This window comes from Salminus brasiliensis, chromosome 23 (genome assembly GCF_030463535.1).
Source record: "Salminus brasiliensis chromosome 23, fSalBra1.hap2, whole genome shotgun sequence".
NCBI lineage: Eukaryota > Metazoa > Chordata > Actinopteri > Characiformes > Bryconidae > Salminus > Salminus brasiliensis.
This window is the reverse complement of record NC_132900.1, coordinates 5,047,894-5,068,169: the sequence shown is the minus strand read 5'-3', so window position 1 is coordinate 5,068,169 and position 20,276 is coordinate 5,047,894. Positions and strand designations below refer to the sequence as shown.

The 20,276-nt window shown below is 41.1% G+C and overlaps 1 protein-coding gene across 1 annotated transcript; it reads left to right on the top strand.

Annotated features, from left to right (window-relative positions):
* The first annotated feature begins 1,853 nt into the window (after positions 1-1,853).
* On the top strand, positions 1,854-19,014 carry cul1a (cullin 1a). Its single transcript, XM_072668929.1, has 22 exons — positions 1,854-2,077; positions 7,679-8,039; positions 9,318-9,495; positions 10,243-10,410; positions 10,495-10,545; positions 10,666-10,756; positions 11,135-11,298; positions 11,402-11,564; positions 11,710-11,840; positions 11,959-12,066; positions 12,385-12,491; positions 12,631-12,679; positions 12,818-12,949; positions 13,181-13,298; positions 13,932-14,008; positions 14,377-14,508; positions 14,654-14,746; positions 15,244-15,291; positions 15,967-16,049; positions 16,223-16,328; positions 17,723-17,836; positions 18,141-19,014. The coding sequence occupies exons 2-22, from the start codon at positions 7,900-7,902 to the stop codon at positions 18,219-18,221; spliced, it is 2,334 nt and encodes a 777-aa protein (XP_072525030.1). The 5' UTR covers positions 1,854-2,077; positions 7,679-7,899; the 3' UTR covers positions 18,222-19,014.
* The last annotated feature ends 1,262 nt before the right edge of the window (positions 19,015-20,276 follow it).

Here is a 20,276-nt window from a genome sequence, read left to right as displayed (position 1 = left end):
TTTTAAAGGAGCAATAGCTGCTGTGGTGGGTTTTCATTGTATGCTAATGATGTCTGAGGTTGAATTCACAAAAGCTGTACTAAGAAGATTCCTAAGTTCATAAGAATGAGTCTCATATCTCACAAGAAAAAGTCCTAACAAAATTCTGCATCAGATTCATAATGTGTTTTAAACCATCCTTGCAAATCGAACAAATCCTAAATTAAAGCGATGTTGGGTGGCAAAGGCATCTGTTACTGTTAGCTGGTGCGGTAGAGATGTGGTCCCAGCACAAACAGGTGGGCTACGAACAGGTGGGTTACTTGGCAGTGCCAAATTGGAAGAAAAGGGGTAAAAAAAAAAAAAAAAAAAAAAAAAAAAAATATATATATATATATATATATATATATATATATATATATAATTTTTACATTTTTTTACCCCTGTATTTTTTTTACAGTGCCACATTGGGGGAAAAAATAAAATAATAAACAGATAAAAAAAAGCAAGCACAATTGGCCAATTGGAGGAAAAAATGGCCAAATTGGGGGAAAACATAAATAAGCAGATAACATAATAATAATAATAATAATAATAATAATAATAATAACAAATATATATTTATTATTAGTAGTAGTATTAGTATGATTATCTGTTTATTTATTTAAATTTTTTCCCAATTTGGCACTGCCAAGTAACCCACCAGTTCAGTAGTGCTACTGACACTAGGACAGTAAGGCCTTTAACACATGTCTCCTCCAGTGCATGTTAAGCCAGACACCACCTCTTTTTTTCGAACTGTCGCCTATGTGGAACCGCTGCCTAGCCTATACTCTCAAAGGAAAGCGCCGGGTCCCCAGTTCCACTGCACCTGCTAACAGATGCCTGTGCCAGCCAACATCGCTTTAAGAGTGGTAAGGGCAGAAAGAGCAGCCAATTGTGCTCGCTTGCACTCGACTCTGGCCATTGATAGCAAAGCGACATGGCTTGGGATTCGACTTGCAGCCTCCGGGCACATTACACTGCTGAGCCACTTGAAGCCCCATTATAATGAGCAGTAGTAGTAATATTGTTGTGTAGCCAATTGTAATGCAGTCTATATTCTGCATTTCATAGCTGATTATAAACGATACAATCACGCAAAACATTTTTAAATCAAATGACCAGTTCTCTCCATTATTCATGACCCTCTATGGCATTTCCGGGAGCTTTGGGGGTCCCTGTTGATATATCAATCATAAAAGTTCCTCCCTACACTAGAAATGAACAAACAGCAGTTTATTGCATGCACACACGTCACTTGACTAGCTGACCTTTAACTACCCCGTGACCTCTCATTAAGCTCACTGTCCTCACTGTCAGAAGGAATGACCCTAACTAACCTCCTAACTGCTCGATCACATTTCTTCCTCCTATAAAAAAAAGTATTCATAATCATAATTATACTTTAAATGAGGATCTGTTACTGCAAGCACAAATTTGGTGAGGTGATATTATTAATATCAGCATCGTCTTTATGTATAATAATAATAATAATAACAGTTTGAAGTCAAATAAGAATAAAATAAGAAAATACCAATTTTTTGTTGTTGCTTTTCCTGCTGCTGCTATTTTTACACTATTATTATTATTATTACACTAATATTATTCATCACTACTATTATTTTTTTATTATTATTATTATTATTCAGAGTAGTATTCGTGTTTATAGTAATATTAGTATTAACATATCACAGCACACTATTATCATCATCTTTAATATTAATTATTATTAAGTATTCATTAGAAATCTTCATCATCCGGGACAAGCGATCACAAAAGCGGAACGCGGTGCGCTCAGCTCCTCGTTTCTCAGGGACCTGTTTCCGCGAGCACAAATCTGACGAGGTGTTGTATTTTTTATTTTGTGCTCTCGGGGAGAAGAGCTGCTGCTTTGTTCGCCAAAACGGAATAGTCCGAGTCTCCTTCCAGCACTGGGGTGCTCTTGTGAACCGCACTGTTTGGGTATTATCAGAAAAGTGTGGATTTAAGCTCGCGTTTTATTTATTTTGTGGTTTATTTGGGATCTGGAGATTCGGCTCGCTGTCGGAGGAGGATGGTAAGAGCGCCAACTTAGCAGCTTTAGCTCTGCTCCGGTACGACACTCAGATCAGCATTAAGAACTATCTCTGTATTAGTACTTTAATGGTACTTTTAGCTGCATATTATTGAGAACATTATAAGCATATAAAAGGACCTGGCTGGTTCGGCTGGACCCTTTACTTCGCGGGTGCTATGGCTAGCTAAGTTAGTAGATACCTGGCTGGGCTGGTCTTGTCAGGGTCATGTGGAGTTGGGCTCGATTGCTGGTTCTGTTGTCATTTAAACACGAGCTGCTCATTTAATCGATTACTAGCTCGTTTTTGGTGTGTATATACATCCATATTTGTGTAAATACTTATACTAAGCTGGAAGAAACTGGAGGGTTTCTTAATTCCTAATTATCCAGCTGTAAGTTAGTGCTGTAATTAATGAATTAGGTAGATATAGATGTAATGACAGTGCATTGCTGTAGCTGGCTAATAATGTGCCACATGGGTACAGAATCAGAGGAACATATTAGCTACAGATTGTTAGATATTTTTCAGGTGTATTAATAAATATATTGCTTGTATTGACAGATATCCAGATAGAAATGATTGCTGGGTATTTATGTTGACAAACATTTGCCCTTAGGACCAGATCCTGAGCTGGGTTATGCAAAGCAGGCACTCTTATGAAGCATGTTGATCTGAAATCAGTCAATCAATCAATCAATCAATCAATCAATCGGTCTGCCAGACTTGCCAGATCTTTTTCTTTTCTAAGGCTCCGTTAAATATTGACACATTTCAAATATAAGACTACACACACACACACACACACACACACACAGAGAGAAAACCTAAGACCCTAACCCTGGCTGATCAGTAGTCTCTGGAGTCTCATGGCTGAGGAGGCTTTCACCTTTATATAAACAGGTGATTAGTTACAGTTTGTTCAAGATAAAAACCAAGATTATCGCAAAACCCAATTTAGAAACTTAAACAATAAAGCTAATATGGACAAAAGTATTGAGACAGCTTCTCATTGCTTCCGAAATCCAGGTTAGTAAAGAGTTTCTCCAGCTTCTGTTGGAGTACCTGTCTCTACTGTCCAGGGAGGAAGGCTAGATTTTGGAGGAGCATTGCTATGAGGGTAAGGATGTTGGATGATCACCACCTAATCTCATCCCCAACTTCTTCTAAAAGTATTGGATGAAGCCCCATCCATCATTGCAGAGAACACACCTCTGTGGAGCTCAAAGCTGGGGGGCTGTATACCCCTCTATAGCCCACATCTGGCATTAGGCAGCAGCAGCATGGTGCCCATAGGTTCATGCTTATCTGCTCCAGAGAGTCCTATTCTTTTGGCAGTAGCTAGATAGCTACTTCTCTACAGGGACTAGAGAAGTGTCAGTGGGTGCAACTTCGAGTAGCTGAATGCATTCATTAGAAGGGGTGTCCACAAACATTTGGACACATAGCTAGCTAAGTCTTATTCAGCTGGAGTCGCACTAATGTTGGGGGCAGTGGGAGGAACGGCAGCAGCTGTGTACCATGCCGCTAAACAAGCTGTTTATATACATTTTTGTCACTGATAAATATAGGATATATAGCCAAATCCCAAAGATTTAACCCCAGCTTTAGCAGCCATGCAAGGCCTCGATACGGTCCCACGTTTAGCTTCTCGTTAGCTTTAGCCGCTAACGCTGCTTTAGCTAGCTGCTAACGTTGAGCTACTAGTGAAATCTGACCATTTAGCTCCATAAACGGACCCAGTGGCTATTAATTAAGATTTAATCGCGATTAGACCTCGATTTTAGAAGTATTATAATTAATATTGTATTTGTGACCCGTTAATCGTTTGTTATCTTGCGCCAAACGAGGGCCCACAAGACGAGGCTGCTTGTTTTACGAATCGTCCGTTCCACCTTAAATGTTGCGTTAGTTACATACGGGCGCCTGAGCAGGTCCGCAGTGAAGCTGCTTGACCATTTAAGGTGGAACGGAGAATTTGACGAGAAGCCAACTTTAGCTTCGTGACCACAAGCTAATGATGGTTTAGGGATATCGTTAGTCCAGAATACACGCTTAATGGCGTTGTGTTGTCATTTACATAAATATTAGATATTTTTAGCTAATAAAAATAAAAAACGAGGACACTGGGGAAACACTGGCGTCCACCGTGGTTAGGATGATGTGGCTGAGTAGTCTTAAGTTGCTGGACTGGGATCATGTTTGAGGGCTGAAGTAAGTTGAATTCCTCAGCGATATTAATGATAATTATTCATTATAATACATAATATATTTAATATAATACAAAATACATAGCCCTAAAAATCTATATCTCCTTTAATTGTAACTTCTGAACGTCACAAGTGGAATAATCACCTATTGGTATCGCCTAAATTATCCCCTATTACTAAATCATTTCATGTGCCGATATTAATGTAATAAATAAGTAAATAAATGCAATTTATACTATATTTAATACTATAATTTATGCTATAAAAATTGGGCAGTGGTGGCTCAGCGGTTAGAGCGCCGGGATATCGATAACAGGGTTGTGGGTTCGATTCCCGGGCTCGGCAAGCTGCCACTGTTGGGCCCTTGAGCAAGGCCCTTTACCCTCTCTGCTCCCCGGGCTGGCTGCCCACCGTTCTGGGTGTGTGTGTGCTCACTGCCCCTAGTTCACTAGTGTGTGTGTGTGTGTGTGTGTGTGTGTGTGTGTGTTCAGTACCACAGATGGGTTAAATGCGGAGGGCACATTTCGCTGTATAGTGACAAATACGTGCACTTTTACTTTACCTTTACATTGCACTGTTTAGGACGGCTCAACGATGTCCAGATAGTGTGTCCGACAGTCTGTAACTGTGTGTGTGATTTGATTTGATTATTGATTTGAAACTTTGTCCATATTTGGCCACTTGGTTTCACTGACAGAAAACTACAGGTTTATTGGCATTTGGGCGTTTTAAGGCTGTGGTGGGAAGCAGTTTGACTGACCGCATCCGGATAGATGCGAGTACGTGGAGACCAGTTGTAGTGGTGAGAAGGTGGGTCTTAAATCGATGCGAAATCCCGGACATATTACACTGTTTAAAACGCCCCAAAAGAGGACATGTGGTCCCCCTAGCTTACGTTTATTTGGCTATTACACAGTCATGAAAGGTTAATATTCCATCTTTATAGGCTGGCGTTATGTTTTATGTTTTCTAATCATTGACTAATCATTGTCTTCTTTACCCTTATTAGGGAACAAACCCTACGAATAGACCTTCAGACTTGAGTCAGCAACGTTTACAGTCAGCTGCCACTGTTGTCGATTGCTGCACTAGTTCATGGTAGTGTCGGTCAGCGGCGCAGATGCGTAAAAGTTTGTAGACGGTGTCTTAATCTTCTAAAATCAAGAGAAATGGACATTTATTAGTGTGCTGCAGAAGCAGACTTCTCATTTGTAGGGAAGATTCTACACTAGATCTCTGAACATTGCTGTGGAGAATTTGGTAGACTCGGTTGTGGCATTCCAGCTTATGTTAAGGGTAGTGGATGGAGCTCTCACTCCAGAGAATGATGTCAACCCCTTTGGGTGACGCTTTCCCCCTTCATTCAATGTGCAGGCAGTGCTTTTCTGTGGAAATTGTACGAGCAAGCTGTGTGCGCACAATTTGAGCATCTGTCAGCAATGGGTGCACCTTAAAGTAGCTGGACTCGCTGATGAGAAGGTATGTCCGAATAGCTTGGGAGAGGTATACGTCCAGCTAGACGTCCAGAGCGCTGCCCAGAGTTTCGATTGAACTTCATTGACCTTTGTTTCTGCGTTGACCCCGTTACCTTAATCTCTGCCTGCTCTAAGTAACCTGGCCGCTACAAACGGATAATAAATGATTAGCCTAATTTATTGGGTTTGGGCTACGTAATTGTGTAGGCGGTTTAAAGTCATTTGTGTTGCCCAGGCTTTCCAATGTTGCTCTGCTGATGGCTCACATCTCTGACTGTACCGAGCAGGCCGTTAAGCAAGCCAGGGCAGCGCGATACACCTCGGGCCGAGGCTTCAGATCAGTCTGCTTGTTTTGTAGAGCTTGTGTAACCATACCCCAGGCATTTGTAAATGAACAGCGAATGAAGATGCCCTTAAATAAGTGCCTCTCAAAGTGACTCACTGGTAGACTGAAGTGCAGAGCTAATTTCCCATGCTTTCTCTCCAAGTCTGAGAAGTCGTGATCTGATGCGAGGATGTCGCGAGCTCACTCGGCTTACAGCAGCATCTCTGGCTCGAAGCGCTCTGCCTCCTATTTTCGGTCCCGCGCAGCCCGCGCTCTTGGAGCTGTTGCCATGGTTACAAGGAGGGGACCCTGGGTTATAATGAATAGTGTAGCCTCCTTACAAGCAGTGACTGTCCTAGGGGCGACTGCTGCAGCTTCCTTTTGGAGGGACACCATTACATCATCATGTTTAGTTTAGGATTGTGGTTTTCTTCATTATTCCCTATTAAAAACCCAATGACGTCACTTTTCGGCCTGTTCGCACACACCTTGCTGCGTTATGCCAGCCCCACAGGACAGGATAATGACTGTTGCCCCCCCAGTCCTCACATACAAGAGACTTGTATGTCTCTCATGCTGGTCAAAGTCTATTTGATTCCCCCGTTTGTGCAGTGGATTTAGAGGATGTCAAGACTCTCTTATATAAATATGGTTGGTTCCATTGTATTGTTGTTATAGTCGTACCAGAAGCCTTTTCAGTGGTGTATTAAATGAGCTGCCACTTCTGAAATCTGTGCGAACTAGAGATGGCATGATACTGGCTCTGAGTGGCCTACCAGACTAAGGTGTTGACACTATCGTCAAAGGATCACTAGTTTAAAGTCCAGGCCTTTAGTAAGTTCAGGGCATCTACAATTGGGAAAGAAAACAGATAAAAAAAAACACACACTTTCTGTTATGATACCAATCATTATCTTCCAAAACTGATGCTGATCCAGCTCTTGGGTAGTAAAGGCAGTTGTTTTGGTAAAAGGTTAACCTAATAACCCTTGGCTGTAACAACTGCAGTCAGACATTTCTGGTTGCTTGTGAAAACTAATTTTGGCATCATAGTGGAGGAATTTTGATCTACTCTTCTTTGCAGAATTGTTGTAATTTGGCCTCATTAGAGGTTTTCCAAACATTAACTGCCCTTTCAAGGTATTGCCATAGCATCTTAATGGGATTCAGAGGCATTCAGAGGCGGACTTGCTTGTGTGCTCTGGATCATTGTCCTGTTGCGTAACCCAACTGAGCTTGAGCTTTAGGTCACAAACTGGCAGGCAGACTTTCTCCTTCAGGATTTTGTAATGGAGAGCAGAATTCATGGTTCCATCAGTTTCCATCAGCACTGCATGCGATATATTCTGACCGATCATGAAGGACTATTACAGATAGAAGACAGGCATTAAAAATAACGGACTAACCTTGGATTAACATTTTTTTCCCATGACCCACAGTCATGCTGCGTCTCCTTTAGTGTCATGTTGATATTTATTACCTTGGTTATTGGGCTGTACATCATGTGTGACTGCATTTCCAAAAATAACCTTAGGCCATGTCCATATGCATGATCATATATGTAACCTAGAACGTCTTTGTGTGTTTCTGCAGGTCTCTTTCCTGACTGTTACTTGAAAGTGACTCGTGCAGTTGCCGGGGGGTCCGTGCCCTTGTCTTTCCTCCACACCGTCGCCTCTGCCCGCCGTGCCCTATGGAGGACTAGCTGTCCGCCGCCTCGCTGAAAAGGGAAGGGAAGTGAAGAGCAGAACGCCAGGAGGAGCATCTGACGCAGATCAGCAGGACAGCGAGGGGAGTGAGTTGGAGGGGAGAGAATGTCGTCCAACAGGAGCCAGAATCCTCATGGACTCAAACAGATTGGGCTGGACCAGATCTGGGATGACCTGCGAGCGGGCATTCAGCAGGTCTACACTCGCCAGAGCATGGCCAAGTCACGCTACATGGAGCTCTACACGTATCCTTAATTATAGCGAACTTGTGTGTGTGTGTGTGTGTGTGTGTGTGTGTGTGTGTGTGTGTGTGTGTGTGTGTGTGTGTGTGTGTGTGTGTGTGTGAGAGAGAGATGGGCTGTAATTAGTGAAATTGCATAAGAGAATGAGGATTAACCCACTAGAAGTTGATGTGCTAATGTGCTGTGTAGTCAATACGGTACACAGTGGTTCTGATGACCTGCAATACACTATAGAAAGTATACTGCGCCACAGGGCTTGTATTTTGTAGGTGCATTGTATAGGTAGTAGTTGCTTATTGCTAGACCTGCCGCCATCTTGCAGTTTTAGGGAATTATGTCATACAGACTATATGGACAAAAGTATTGGGACACCTCCTTGTTTATTATTTCTCAAGGGTATTGGCGTTTATCCTGCTTTTGTTGGAGTAACTGTCTCTACTATCCAAAAATGTTTTCTACTAGATTTTGGAGTTCTGCTGTAAGGTTTTTTTGTTTTTGTTTGGTTTTTTTGGATTGCATTCAGTGACCGGAGTGTTCATGAGGTCAAGATGTTGGATGATCACCACCACACCTCATTCCAAAACTATTGGATGGCGCAGCAACCATCCATTATTCCAGAGAACACGGTTCCACTGCTGCACATCTGAATGCTGGGGGCGTTATAGCCCTCTACCCAAGCTTGGCGTTAAGCATAGAGCCAATAGGGTCATGTTTATTTACTCCAGAGAGTCCTATTCTATTGGCAGTACTTTTCTACTGAGACTAGACAAGCTATGTGTGTGTGCATTTGCACAGCTGTGTCAGCAATGGGTGCAACTTAAAGTAGCTGAAAGCATTCATCAGAAGGGGTGTCCACAAACATTTGGACATAGTGTGTTTGTGAATAATGATTTAGTTTTTTTTTTTTTTTTTTTTTGCTCTGTGTGTCTGTTTAGTTGTCCTGACAACTAGCTATTTGTATTAGTAGCAAATATTGGTTGACATACTGTGAGAAATTATGAGAAATTATATTCCAATGAACTGGTCTCGCATTCTAGTTTAGAATTCCTGTATTCTGAATCTTTGCTTATGTCTAGTTGATGTGTATGTAAATAATTAGTAGTTTAATCTAATGTGTGCACCAGTCTAACCAGGGCCAGGCACCCACTCTAGGTGGAAGTTACAATTAAGTTAATGGTGAGAGTGTGTAATATTTGTAGTATTAAGGCAGATAAAACTGAATATTAATAAATGTAAATTAATGATTACTATGTTACAGTTTCTTAACTTTTCTGCTCCCAGTCATGTGTATAATTACTGCACCAGTGTACACCAGTCTAACCAGGCCCGCGGGCCGGGCGTCCCCCCGTCCAAGCCTTCTAAGAAGGCACCCACTCCAGGTGGAGCCCAGTTTGTGGGCTTGGAGCTCTACAAGAGACTGAAGGAGTTTCTGAAGAATTACCTAACAAACTTACTAAAGGTAGGGCTGAGTCAGGCTGGGTCGGGCCGGGTCTCTTTGTTAGTATATTCCAGAGTGTGCTCTGGTTTGTCACCTCCCAAATGAACAAAGACCGCAGCATTCTCGAAGATAATTTCCAGTCATAATTAAGCAGCACAAAATATTATTCAGAGATTTCCTCCAAATTCGATGCATAGCTGCAATTGAATACCACACTGATTGTTTTGGTTCAGGCTAATTTTATCTCACAACATAACATTTGCAAAGTATCTTTTGCACACCTTCTAAACCTGGATAATCAGGTGTGCTTGAGCAGGAAACCCCCCAAAACTGCAGGTATCCTGCCCTCCAGGAGCGAAGTTCCTCACCGCTCTCTTATATAACATGGTGCTACTGAGCTATAAATAATACAGAAATTGATAGCCTTACATGATTCTATAGCCATAACCATATGCGAGTCTGTGGTGATGCTGAACACTCTGAAGCCCTGCTGTGGTAAAGAGGCTTTCATTTTGGGCTGCTTTATCCAGTGGTTTAGCGAATATGGTGCCAGGCAGGTTTAAAATTCCTGTCTGTGGCTTTAAAGTAGTAATTTAATTTAAATCTGATTACTTATTTATGACCTCGTTCGAGTATGTTCCTGGTTTGAAGGTCTTTGCTCCTAATCAATACATTTTACTCATGTTATGAAATATTATATAAATAATTATATAGCATCCTAAATCTTTGTGACAGATATATTCACACTATTTGTTTCTCCTCTTGTAGGATGGAGAAGACCTGATGGATGAAAGTGTTCTGAAGTTTTACACACAGCAGTGGGAAGACTACCGGTTCTCCAGCAAAGTCCTCAATGGTATCTGTGCCTACCTCAACCGCCACTGGGTGCGGCGCGAATGTGACGAGGGCCGCAAAGGCATCTATGAAATTTACTCGGTAGGTTTCAGCCCAGGCCTGGTTATCTACAAAATGCTGCATCCTTTTACGAGAGTGTAACGTTTGGTCTTTTTCCCTGTTCAGCTCGCCTTGGTGACGTGGAGGGAATGCCTGTTCCGGCCTCTGAACAAACAGGTATTCACACTGGACGGGGATTAATTATTGGGAATGCTGCCAACAAGCAGAAATGTCAGTTAAATAAGTGAATATTAGCCTGTTCTACCCTTTGACATGCTGTTCTGATGGTTATCCCAGGTTACTAATGCAGTATTGAAGCTGATTGAGAAGGAGCGAAACGGAGAGACCATCAACACCAGACTAATCAGCGGAGTGGTTCAGTCTTATGGTGAGTCTTTATAGGACTGTAAAAAAAATTGGTACTATTTTTAAAAAATAAATAAATAAATAAATAATGAATAAATTAGAGTTGTGCCTGGATTGATACACAGCTTAAATTCAGAATATCAAGGCACATGAAATTGTAAATATACATAAAAGAAAATGAATTATTTTAAATGCATTATCACTTCTTCAGTCTTTGTACCATCTTCCAGAAATATCTTTTGATGTCTAACCTCTAATTTTAAAATCAATATTGTGAATTATGATCATCTAGAAAATAATTAAAAAAAAGAAATAAAGCAAGAGCGCTTTTGCTTGTGTTACAATACAACAGATCATTCATACGGTGTACTAAGATTTGTGCCTCTGTTTCTTTGTGCAGTGGAGCTGGGCCTGAATGAAGATGATGCCTTCGCTAAAGGACCCACTTTGTCTGTCTATAAGGAGTACTTTGAGACTCAGTTCCTGGCTGACACGGAGCGGTTCTACACAAGGGAAAGTACAGAGTTCCTACAACAGAACCCCGTCACTGAGTACATGAAAAAGGTGTGTGATTATATATGGATAAAATATACAGTTAACTTTGTGTTGCAAAAATCTACACTCCCCTGGCTTTTGCTTACTAAATGTTTGTGTGTTTATGGTGCAGGCTGAGGCTCGTCTGCTGGAAGAACAGAGGAGGGTGCAGGTCTACCTTCACGAGAGCACACAGGACGAGCTAGCAAGGAAGTGTGAGCAGGTTCTCATTGAGAAGCACCTAGAGATCTTCCACACTGAGTTCCAAAACCTTTTGGACGCAGATAAGAATGAAGGTATGAGGAGCTACACTGCAGTCTGGGGGCAAAAAAAGGCGTGTTCTGTTCTGGTGCCTGATATTGATTCCAAAGCATTGAGTTATTGAGTAATATAATAGTTTTTTTTTTTTTGTTATTAGCAGACTCCTCTTTCTGTTTGCAGATCTTGGTCGCATGTACAACTTGGTGTCAAGGATCACAGACGGTTTGGGAGAGCTCAAGAAGCTTCTGGAAACGCATATCTACAACCAGGGCCTGGCTGCTATCGAGAAATGTGGGGAGGCTGCTCTTAATGTACGTACGGGTTGTCTAGACATGCTCAAACATCTACTTTGCGATTGAAGTGTTTTTGATCATGTGACCTTTTTCCCCTCCAGCCTGACTTTTACTGTGCACTTTTTGTGTTCAACAGGACCCCAAAATGTACGTCCAGACTATTTTGGATGTCCATAAGAAGTACAATGCTTTGGTGATGTCTGCGTTTAACAATGATGCTGGCTTTGTGGCAGCACTGGATAAGGTGTGCTTTCCATTAAAACACTCCAATTTCATCCCATAGTTAATTTAATATTTATATTATATTATATTTAATTTATATGCACTTAAACTTGCATTAGTGCTGATGATGGGTATCAAGACCGCTACAGTACTTTTGACCTATATGTGAGATGCATGCGAAAATGCATAAAATGCATGCAGGTCTAGTATAGAAATTGTTAATGACTACCACAGTTTTCTGAAATCTTAAATTAAAATAAACTTTATGGCTTATTATTTTCCTGAACCATAATTAGAAGTTTTTGAAGGGTGCTGTTAACTATTCTGCTTTTACAAACAGGCTTGTGGCCGCTTCATCAACAACAATGCAGTCACCAAGATGGTCCAGTCCTCTAGCAAATCTCCTGAACTTCTGGCCCGATACTGTGATTCCCTGCTTAAGAAAAGGTGTGTCAGATTGATTCCCTAATCCCTCAGCTGCTCTTTAGAAGCGTGTTAATGCATGTTTATGCAGGTTTAATGCAGGCGTCCTTCTGCTCGGTTTGGTCTGGGTCTGATAAAAATATTCTCTCTTGTCTTCGCCCAGCTCCAAGAATCCAGAGGAAGCAGAGCTTGAAGACACGCTGAATCAAGTGGTGAGGGTTTTATTTATTTTTTTAAATAATAAAACTAATTGATACATGAGGCACTGTGAGCACATGCAGTTGTACCCATAATGCAGTTCTGTTGGTCATGATTCAGCATCTGAATTTATAAGTTTCTTCCTTCTGTAGATGGTGGTCTTTAAGTACATTGAGGACAAAGACGTGTTCCAGAAGTTCTACGCAAAAATGCTGGCTAAGCGTTTGGTGCACCAGAACAGCGCCAGTGACGATGCCGAGGCCAGCATGATCTCCAAACTGAAGGTGTTGTCCTTTGTCCTCAGTAGATCCTTATGTTCCCAGTACGAACCAAAAATAAGAGACTGTCAGATCTTCTGCTTTTTTTTTTTTTTTTTTTTTTTTTTTTTTTTTTTTTTTTTAAAACACATCCTAAGCGTCTCAGTCTTGGCACTATTTTCCTGGAGTTTGATGGTGAATCATCAACTTGTGTTCTGAGTAACTGAATGTGACTTACCGTAATGTGTCTTCCAACAGCAAGCGTGTGGCTTTGAGTACACATCCAAGCTCCAGCGCATGTTCCAGGACATCGGCGTCAGCAAAGATCTAAATGAACAGTTCAAGAAGCACCTCACCAACTCCGAGCCTTTAGACTGTAAGTATAAGACGTGCACTAAGCTGCATCAGTATGTAGGGGTGTACCGATGCTCAGTTCAACCACTTAGAACAGCGTAGCAACACCTAGCAACCACCTAGCAATAAAAACCATCATAGCATAGTTGGGACATCACTGCGGTTGCTTAGTAACAGCACAGCTTTCATTTTGAACAGCATAGCAACCTTTTGGGAACACATGGCTCATAGCATCCGTATAGAAACCACCTGATCCACCATAGGAGCTGCTTAGCCACAGCGTAGCAGCCACTTGAAACAGCATACATAGCAAATGTTATTGGTAAAGGACCGTAGGAACCGTTTAGGAACAGCACAGCAATCGCTTAGAGCAACATGGCAACCATAGCCATAGCAACCGCCTCTCCAGGAGAACCTAGGAATTGCGCTAGTTGCCCAATCACGCTGCAATTTCTTCTGGAAATGCGCTTTTCTATTTCTTGTTATACATTTTTCTAACATTATCTGGAATCATGTTCCGTAATTGAATTAATCAGTTTGATGTCTTTGCATTAAACGTATAGTCCCATGCATTGTTACACCCCTGATGCTGAAGGTTAATCCTTGGTTTATCCTTTTAGTTTTCCAAATTGTTCATAAGCTGTCTCTTATTCAGTGGACTTCAGTATCCAAGTGCTGAGCTCTGGTTCCTGGCCTTTCCAGCAATCCTGCACTTTCGCTTTGCCTTCTGAGGTACTACTACACACAGCACATGCTCATATTATTAACTCAGAGATCCTAGAGTTCACACACTGTTGACCTAATTACGAAGATCCAGACGTTATACCATAGTTGGCACAAGATCGTGGTTACCATCATCATTGGTGATGCCACCTCAGCCGAGGATATTACCTGCCTCATTAAATGTCCTTCAGAACCCCAAATCACATACTGTACCTTGAGTAACATGCTTATTTCTACATTTCAATGATTGGTTTGCAGACTCATTTTTAATAGCATCTTTTACTGAGGGACATCTTATTCTCTTACTTTGTGGCAGGGTTTTATAGCTTTTTAATGAATGCATTGCTTCTCTCTCTCCCCCACACATATACACACAGTTGGAGAGAAGCTACCAAAGGTTCACAGCCTTCTACGCCAGCAGACACAGCGGCCGCAAGCTCACCTGGCTTTACCACCTGTCCAAAGGAGAGCTGGTTACCAACTGCTTCAAGAACAGATATACCCTGCAGGTAGGACACACAAGGAATGGAGCGTAATGTTTGATCCCACTTAATGAACTATATTCATATACTTGCAGTATACAAACAAGCCTCTAGTCAGTCTTGGTGCTTTCGTCATCAAGTTTGGTTAACACTCCTCTGTCTTTATCTGCAGGCTTCCACGTTTCAGATGGCAATCTTGCTCCAGTACAACACAGAGGACGTGTACACTGTCCAACAGCTGACTGACAGCACTCAGATCAAAATAGTGAGTAGTTTTGATTAAGTTAAATCCACAAGGATTAACAACTGTGGCCAGAGCACACCGACCAAACATTCTTCAGGCCAGAGCACGCTGTGTGGACGAACACGAATATGTGCTATCGTTTTGGACGGAGAGGACTTACTTATTGCCCAAAAAATTTCAAAGTACACTTCATACGCTCCTATTATTGCTCTTACTCCTAAGCAGTCCTATGTCAGTGTTTTGCCATTGTGTATGAGGTAAAGCGAACCTGCTAAAAAGCTGGTGGTGCTGCTCCAGTGTAAACCGCGTAAAGAAGATAAACCCAGGTTTGTCTTAATTTTCCTGTTTTTCTTTAGCGATTGGGAAAGTTTTAATGCCTCCAGAGGAGCTCTAAAATGTGTGCTCAGCCTAGCATTTGTGTTCGTCCGGTCTGTGTGCTCTGACGGTTTCAGAAGTTTTGTTTAATCTTAATGTCTAATGATCTAGCACTATAACATTTGCTCCTTATTTGTTTGCAGGACATTTTGGTTCAGGTTCTACAAATTCTGTTGAAGTCTAAATTGTTGGTAAGTGAAATGTTTCTATAAAATGGATCACTCCCTTAAAATGTCTAAGACTGAATTTAAATTGACCCCACCCTGGCCCTGTTCTTTTATAGTTTTAAAATATGATTTTTTAGGGACTATTTCTTTGGTGAAGGTCAGTTGATTATTAATGTTATACAGTACTGTGCAAAAAGCTCAAGTGAGTGTTTGTTTATTTGCTCAGTAAAACACTGATGTTAGAATAAATACAAACAACATTTATTAGAATCTCCAAAGTTCTCCTCTCTCATGGAGTCTAGTGTTATTTAGAGTTCTCCTCAGATCAACACCTGGTTTGGTGGTGAATCAGGGCTTAATGATGGTAAATCAGGTGAGCTGCTGCTGCTGCTGATGGAGTTGAACACATCCTCCACGCTGTGCTGGCTGGACTGGGGGGCGTCCAGGAGAAACCTGGAGGAACCGAGCTCTGTTCTTCAGACCAGCTCACCGACAAGATCTCACTACTTTCTTCAGAATGAGAAGCTCTTGCTTTCTTTTTTTACTGGATTTATGTTCACCAGCATCTGTTCTGATGGGATTTGTCCACAGTAATTTTTTTGCAGAGAGAAACTGTTTAACAGACTACTGTGCAGAGGATTTAGCCGCACAGTTTGTGTATACTGGATGCTAATTGCTTTGCTGTGTGTCATGGTGCAGGTCCTGGAGGATGAGAATGCTAATGTGGATGAGATGGACTTTAAACCAGACACCCTCATAAAGCTCTACCTTGGTTATAAAAAGTAGGTCACAATGTTTTTCCACATATGTAGTGCTTCTGATGTTTTACTTTATAAGGCTGGATAGGCAAATGAGGCTACTGACATTACCTTATAAGGCTAAGCAATATACAGCAGTAATATGGCCATATCTTTAGGAGCATAATAAAAGGTTTGCTTTCATTCAATTTATACAGTAAAAAGCTGCGAGTGAACATCAACGTGCCAATGAAGACCGAGCAGAAACAAGAACAAGAAACCACTCACAAAAACATTGAGGAAGACCGGAAACTCTTGATACAGGTAAATGCTCACTCTGCAACCTGCTGAGACTGTTTTACCCCTATTTTCCCATGTGCCAAAAAGAGGCTGTTAAACATGTGGTTAAAATCTGCATTTCTCCATCTCCAAAACCCATCTAGTTAACTTCCACCACAGGTTTAAGGCCCTTTCTCACACTGTCCGACTTGTGACAAATAAAATGCATGTTGAGCTTAGAAATTTAGAAATACGCTCATATAAATGATGTCTTTCACGCAGGGTCCGAAACTGGTGATATTTTGCTCTATTTTCTGCATTGTCCAGATACGTTAAAATCATGGTGGCCAATCGGAGCGCCGTGGTCATGGTTGCAGACCAAGCAACTGGGCGTCAAGATAGCGGCAGGACAGCTTATCTTGTTCGTAGCAGAACACAAAAGCTTATATGATGAGCATTAACCTGCATACTATACAAATGCAGAGGTTAACCATATTTCTGTTAATATCTTTGTGATAACTGAGCACAGACATACAGTTATAACATTTCCTGAATCTGTAGAGCCCGCCCTTTTCGTTACGTCTCATTGTTTGATCGTACATGACTTTTCACAATGCTGTGCAGATCAGTAAAGATGCTGGTCTCTGCATCTCAGTGTCCAACTGGTGGATTTGTGTGCCCGTCTGTGGTTCTGTGTGAAACTGACCAGCGGACGCTTGGTTGTCTTCTTCCTCTTCCCTGTTTATATACACTATATTATTCAGACTTAAGAAACAAAACATTTCAAGAAAGACAAGAAATATGAATATGAATAACCTCTAAAATCTGACTTCAGTTTTTCAGGTTTATGGTCCAAGGTTCTCTTCACACAGTGCTCTAGGTTACATAGGTCTAATTATAGTGAGATCTGAACATTTTTTTTATATGTTTTATATGCAAGTGCCTTTAAAGGCATTATTAAGAAGAAATGCAAACATTGAGAAAGTGTCCTTATAGACTCCAGAGGATTAAAGAAAATATATGGCGGAGCTGAGCTGAAAGGCTGAGGAGTGATGAGTCATTCAGAGATGTTTGTCTAGCTGCATCTATTTGTTCATGTTACAATGAAACGCAAACTATAGCTTTTCTTGCTAATGAGCACTCCTATAGAGGCTTTTAAGTGGATCTAATCCTTTTCTTTTTTTTCCTCCCCAGTTTAGTCACCTTCATTTCCCACCCACTAATTAAGACTTCCCATATCACACAGTGCTACCAGTGCTGGGTGGGTGAAGCCAGCCAGCCATAACTTTCAAACTGCCGCTAACACCTCATTAGACAGCTGAGGACCTGTATGCTCTCTAGGACTCGCTGGGGATATAACCGACAAACTCCCACTAATGATGCTCTGGAGCCCTGACTAGGCTGTCTAATAAACCACTTGTATCTTTGTGCTTCTCTAGGCAGCCATAGTGCGTATCATGAAGATGAGGAAGATGCTGAAGCACCAGCAGCTCCTGGCCGAAGTCCTAAACCAGCTTTCTTCCAGATTCAAGCCTAGAGTTCCTGTCATCAAGGTACAGAACGCCTGTTTTTTCTTTGCAGCTATAAAGTATACAGCATATGGCATTGACAGAGATGCTGCGGGTTGTTTAAGGCTGAGACAAACCTGGTAAGTGGGTTATTGGACTGGTTATTCACCCTGTAATATTTTGGAGGTGCGGTAAATCGAGTAGCCACTCCCATCTGTCATTTTTGCAGAGATTTCTTATCCCGTGAGAATTGTTTTGAAGGTTTACAGACAAATACATAAGCCCACCTCCCCATGTTAAACTAATGCTGGGCATGACTCTTACCAGTGCTTTACCTCTTCTCTTTCAGAAATGCATTGACATCCTCATAGAGAAGGAGTACCTGGAGAGAGTGGATGGCGAGAAGGACACCTACAGCTACTTGGCTTAATCGTTTCCCTTTCGTTCTCCCCTCTGCGTCTTCCCCTGTCTCTCTCGCTCTCTTAAGTTGTCTCTTACGTAATAAACATCATTCCTTTTGACGTCAGGAGTATGTTGTTGGGAATGTGTGAGCACAGGAGGAATTTTTGAAAGAAAAAGAAGGAGGAGGACGGAAGAGGAGAATGATTGAGCGTGTGTTTGTGTGTATATCATCGTAGCAGGCGTCTGCTGAGCTGGACTTCCCTTTAAAGCGCCACGAGTGCGTTGGAGCGGCTCGCTTCACCTGGCCCGGCTCAGGACGGACAGACTTCATGGTTGTAAATAAAGCTGGACAGAGACCTACTACCTTAATCTCGTGAAACGCAAACTATTACTGAAGAAACCCAATCGGAAAACCTTCACGCTAGGGTTTGCATGCAAACTGCCTATCTGCATTTAAACAAAAGAAAAGTCACCCACACCATCCAAACAAACTGAAAAAGTAAGGCATTATTAGAGTATTTAAAACTGCTGCCGCATAGCATAGCGGTAGCGTTGGCCAGGAACCGAACCTTACGTTTTAACAGAGGGGGAAAAAAAACAACAAAAAACAACAAAAACAAATGGTGCGATTTCTTTATTATTTTTTTCCGTCTGCACATCCCAGGTAAAGAATGTGTGTTTGACCAGGTCTTTAGACGTGTACTCAGCATTGTTTCCTGCTATCAGAAAAACCATTTGTATAGTGTGGTTCACTTTTTTAAATGTGTGGTAAATAAAAAAAAAAAAAAAAAAGTAATTAAAGGTTTCTGTATGCTGTCTAATGCTGTGGCGTCATTGCAGTTGCTGGATTCTCTTGCTTGAGCATCACCTCTTAACTATAGGCTTCTAGCTCATATCAAATAGAAGTGCTGGACAAACATCAGTCACAGGTCCACAAATTCTGTTGGTAATACCATGAGAACGTGATCCTTATACCTTTAAATGAAGATGTTCAGTTTTACATATTAATGCAGGAACTATATTTGGTTTGGTTTGGTATATTTGGTAACTGTGAGACCCACAGGGTTCTATTTTTGGGCCTGTGAAACTGATGTTAAATGGGGTAGTAATGGAAGTGTGAATGAAGTGTGGGCTTATGTAAGGGGTTAAAGCCAATTTTATCTATAGAATCATAACTTAAAACATTTGAATGATTAAAATTGATCAGGCTTAAAGGCCTAAAACTAGTGCCAAATTTTAAAGTTATTTACTATGTCATATTCTGTAGTGCAGCAGTATGCAACTATAGGAATCTCTGCAGTGCTTAACCAGTCCTGACTACCAGTAAAGACACTGGTCTGTACGCTAATCAATACAACCCAGTCAGTGTTGGTGTAAATCTTTATCTAAATCTAATATTTGGTGTTAAAAATAAAACCTGTTTATTTAGGTATTTTTAATAACTATTGCAGATGGCACATACTGTATTAGTACTTATGTACAGACATCAGATGTGTGGTTTCATGATGATAGTGTTAAATTATTAAATTAAATGATGTACAAAATTATAACCAAAGAATTTAGTAGTTCATCAACATGATCACCATCATATTTGGCTTTGGATAAGGAATAATTATCAGAGAAATGAAGCTTAAATTTGGAAGAATGATAATTATGTGGGGATGTTTCACAAAATTTAAATAGCAATGCAAAACCTATTAAAAGGGCAGCTGTTATTTCACGGCACTTTGAAAGAAAGGAGATTCCTCGGTGAAATCCCTTTTTCTACTTGTTTTACAAACATTCCTGACTGGTTTATTAGTGGGTGATTTCATTCCCAGCAGTGAGACATAATTAGCCCTTGTAACCCTTACAAATGATACTGGATACACCGTCCCTGTCATGAAAAAAAAAAAAAAAACAACCACTCCAAATGTCCCCTCTACAAGACTTTTAATGGAAGTCAGAGTAAACACATTTTGATCTATTAATCCGTTCATTATGATCAAGTTTTAAAGAACAGCTGCCAAATTCACATTGTCAAAAAAAGAAAAACAACGACCATCATTTGCACAACAGTGACAATGTATGATTCTATTTTATT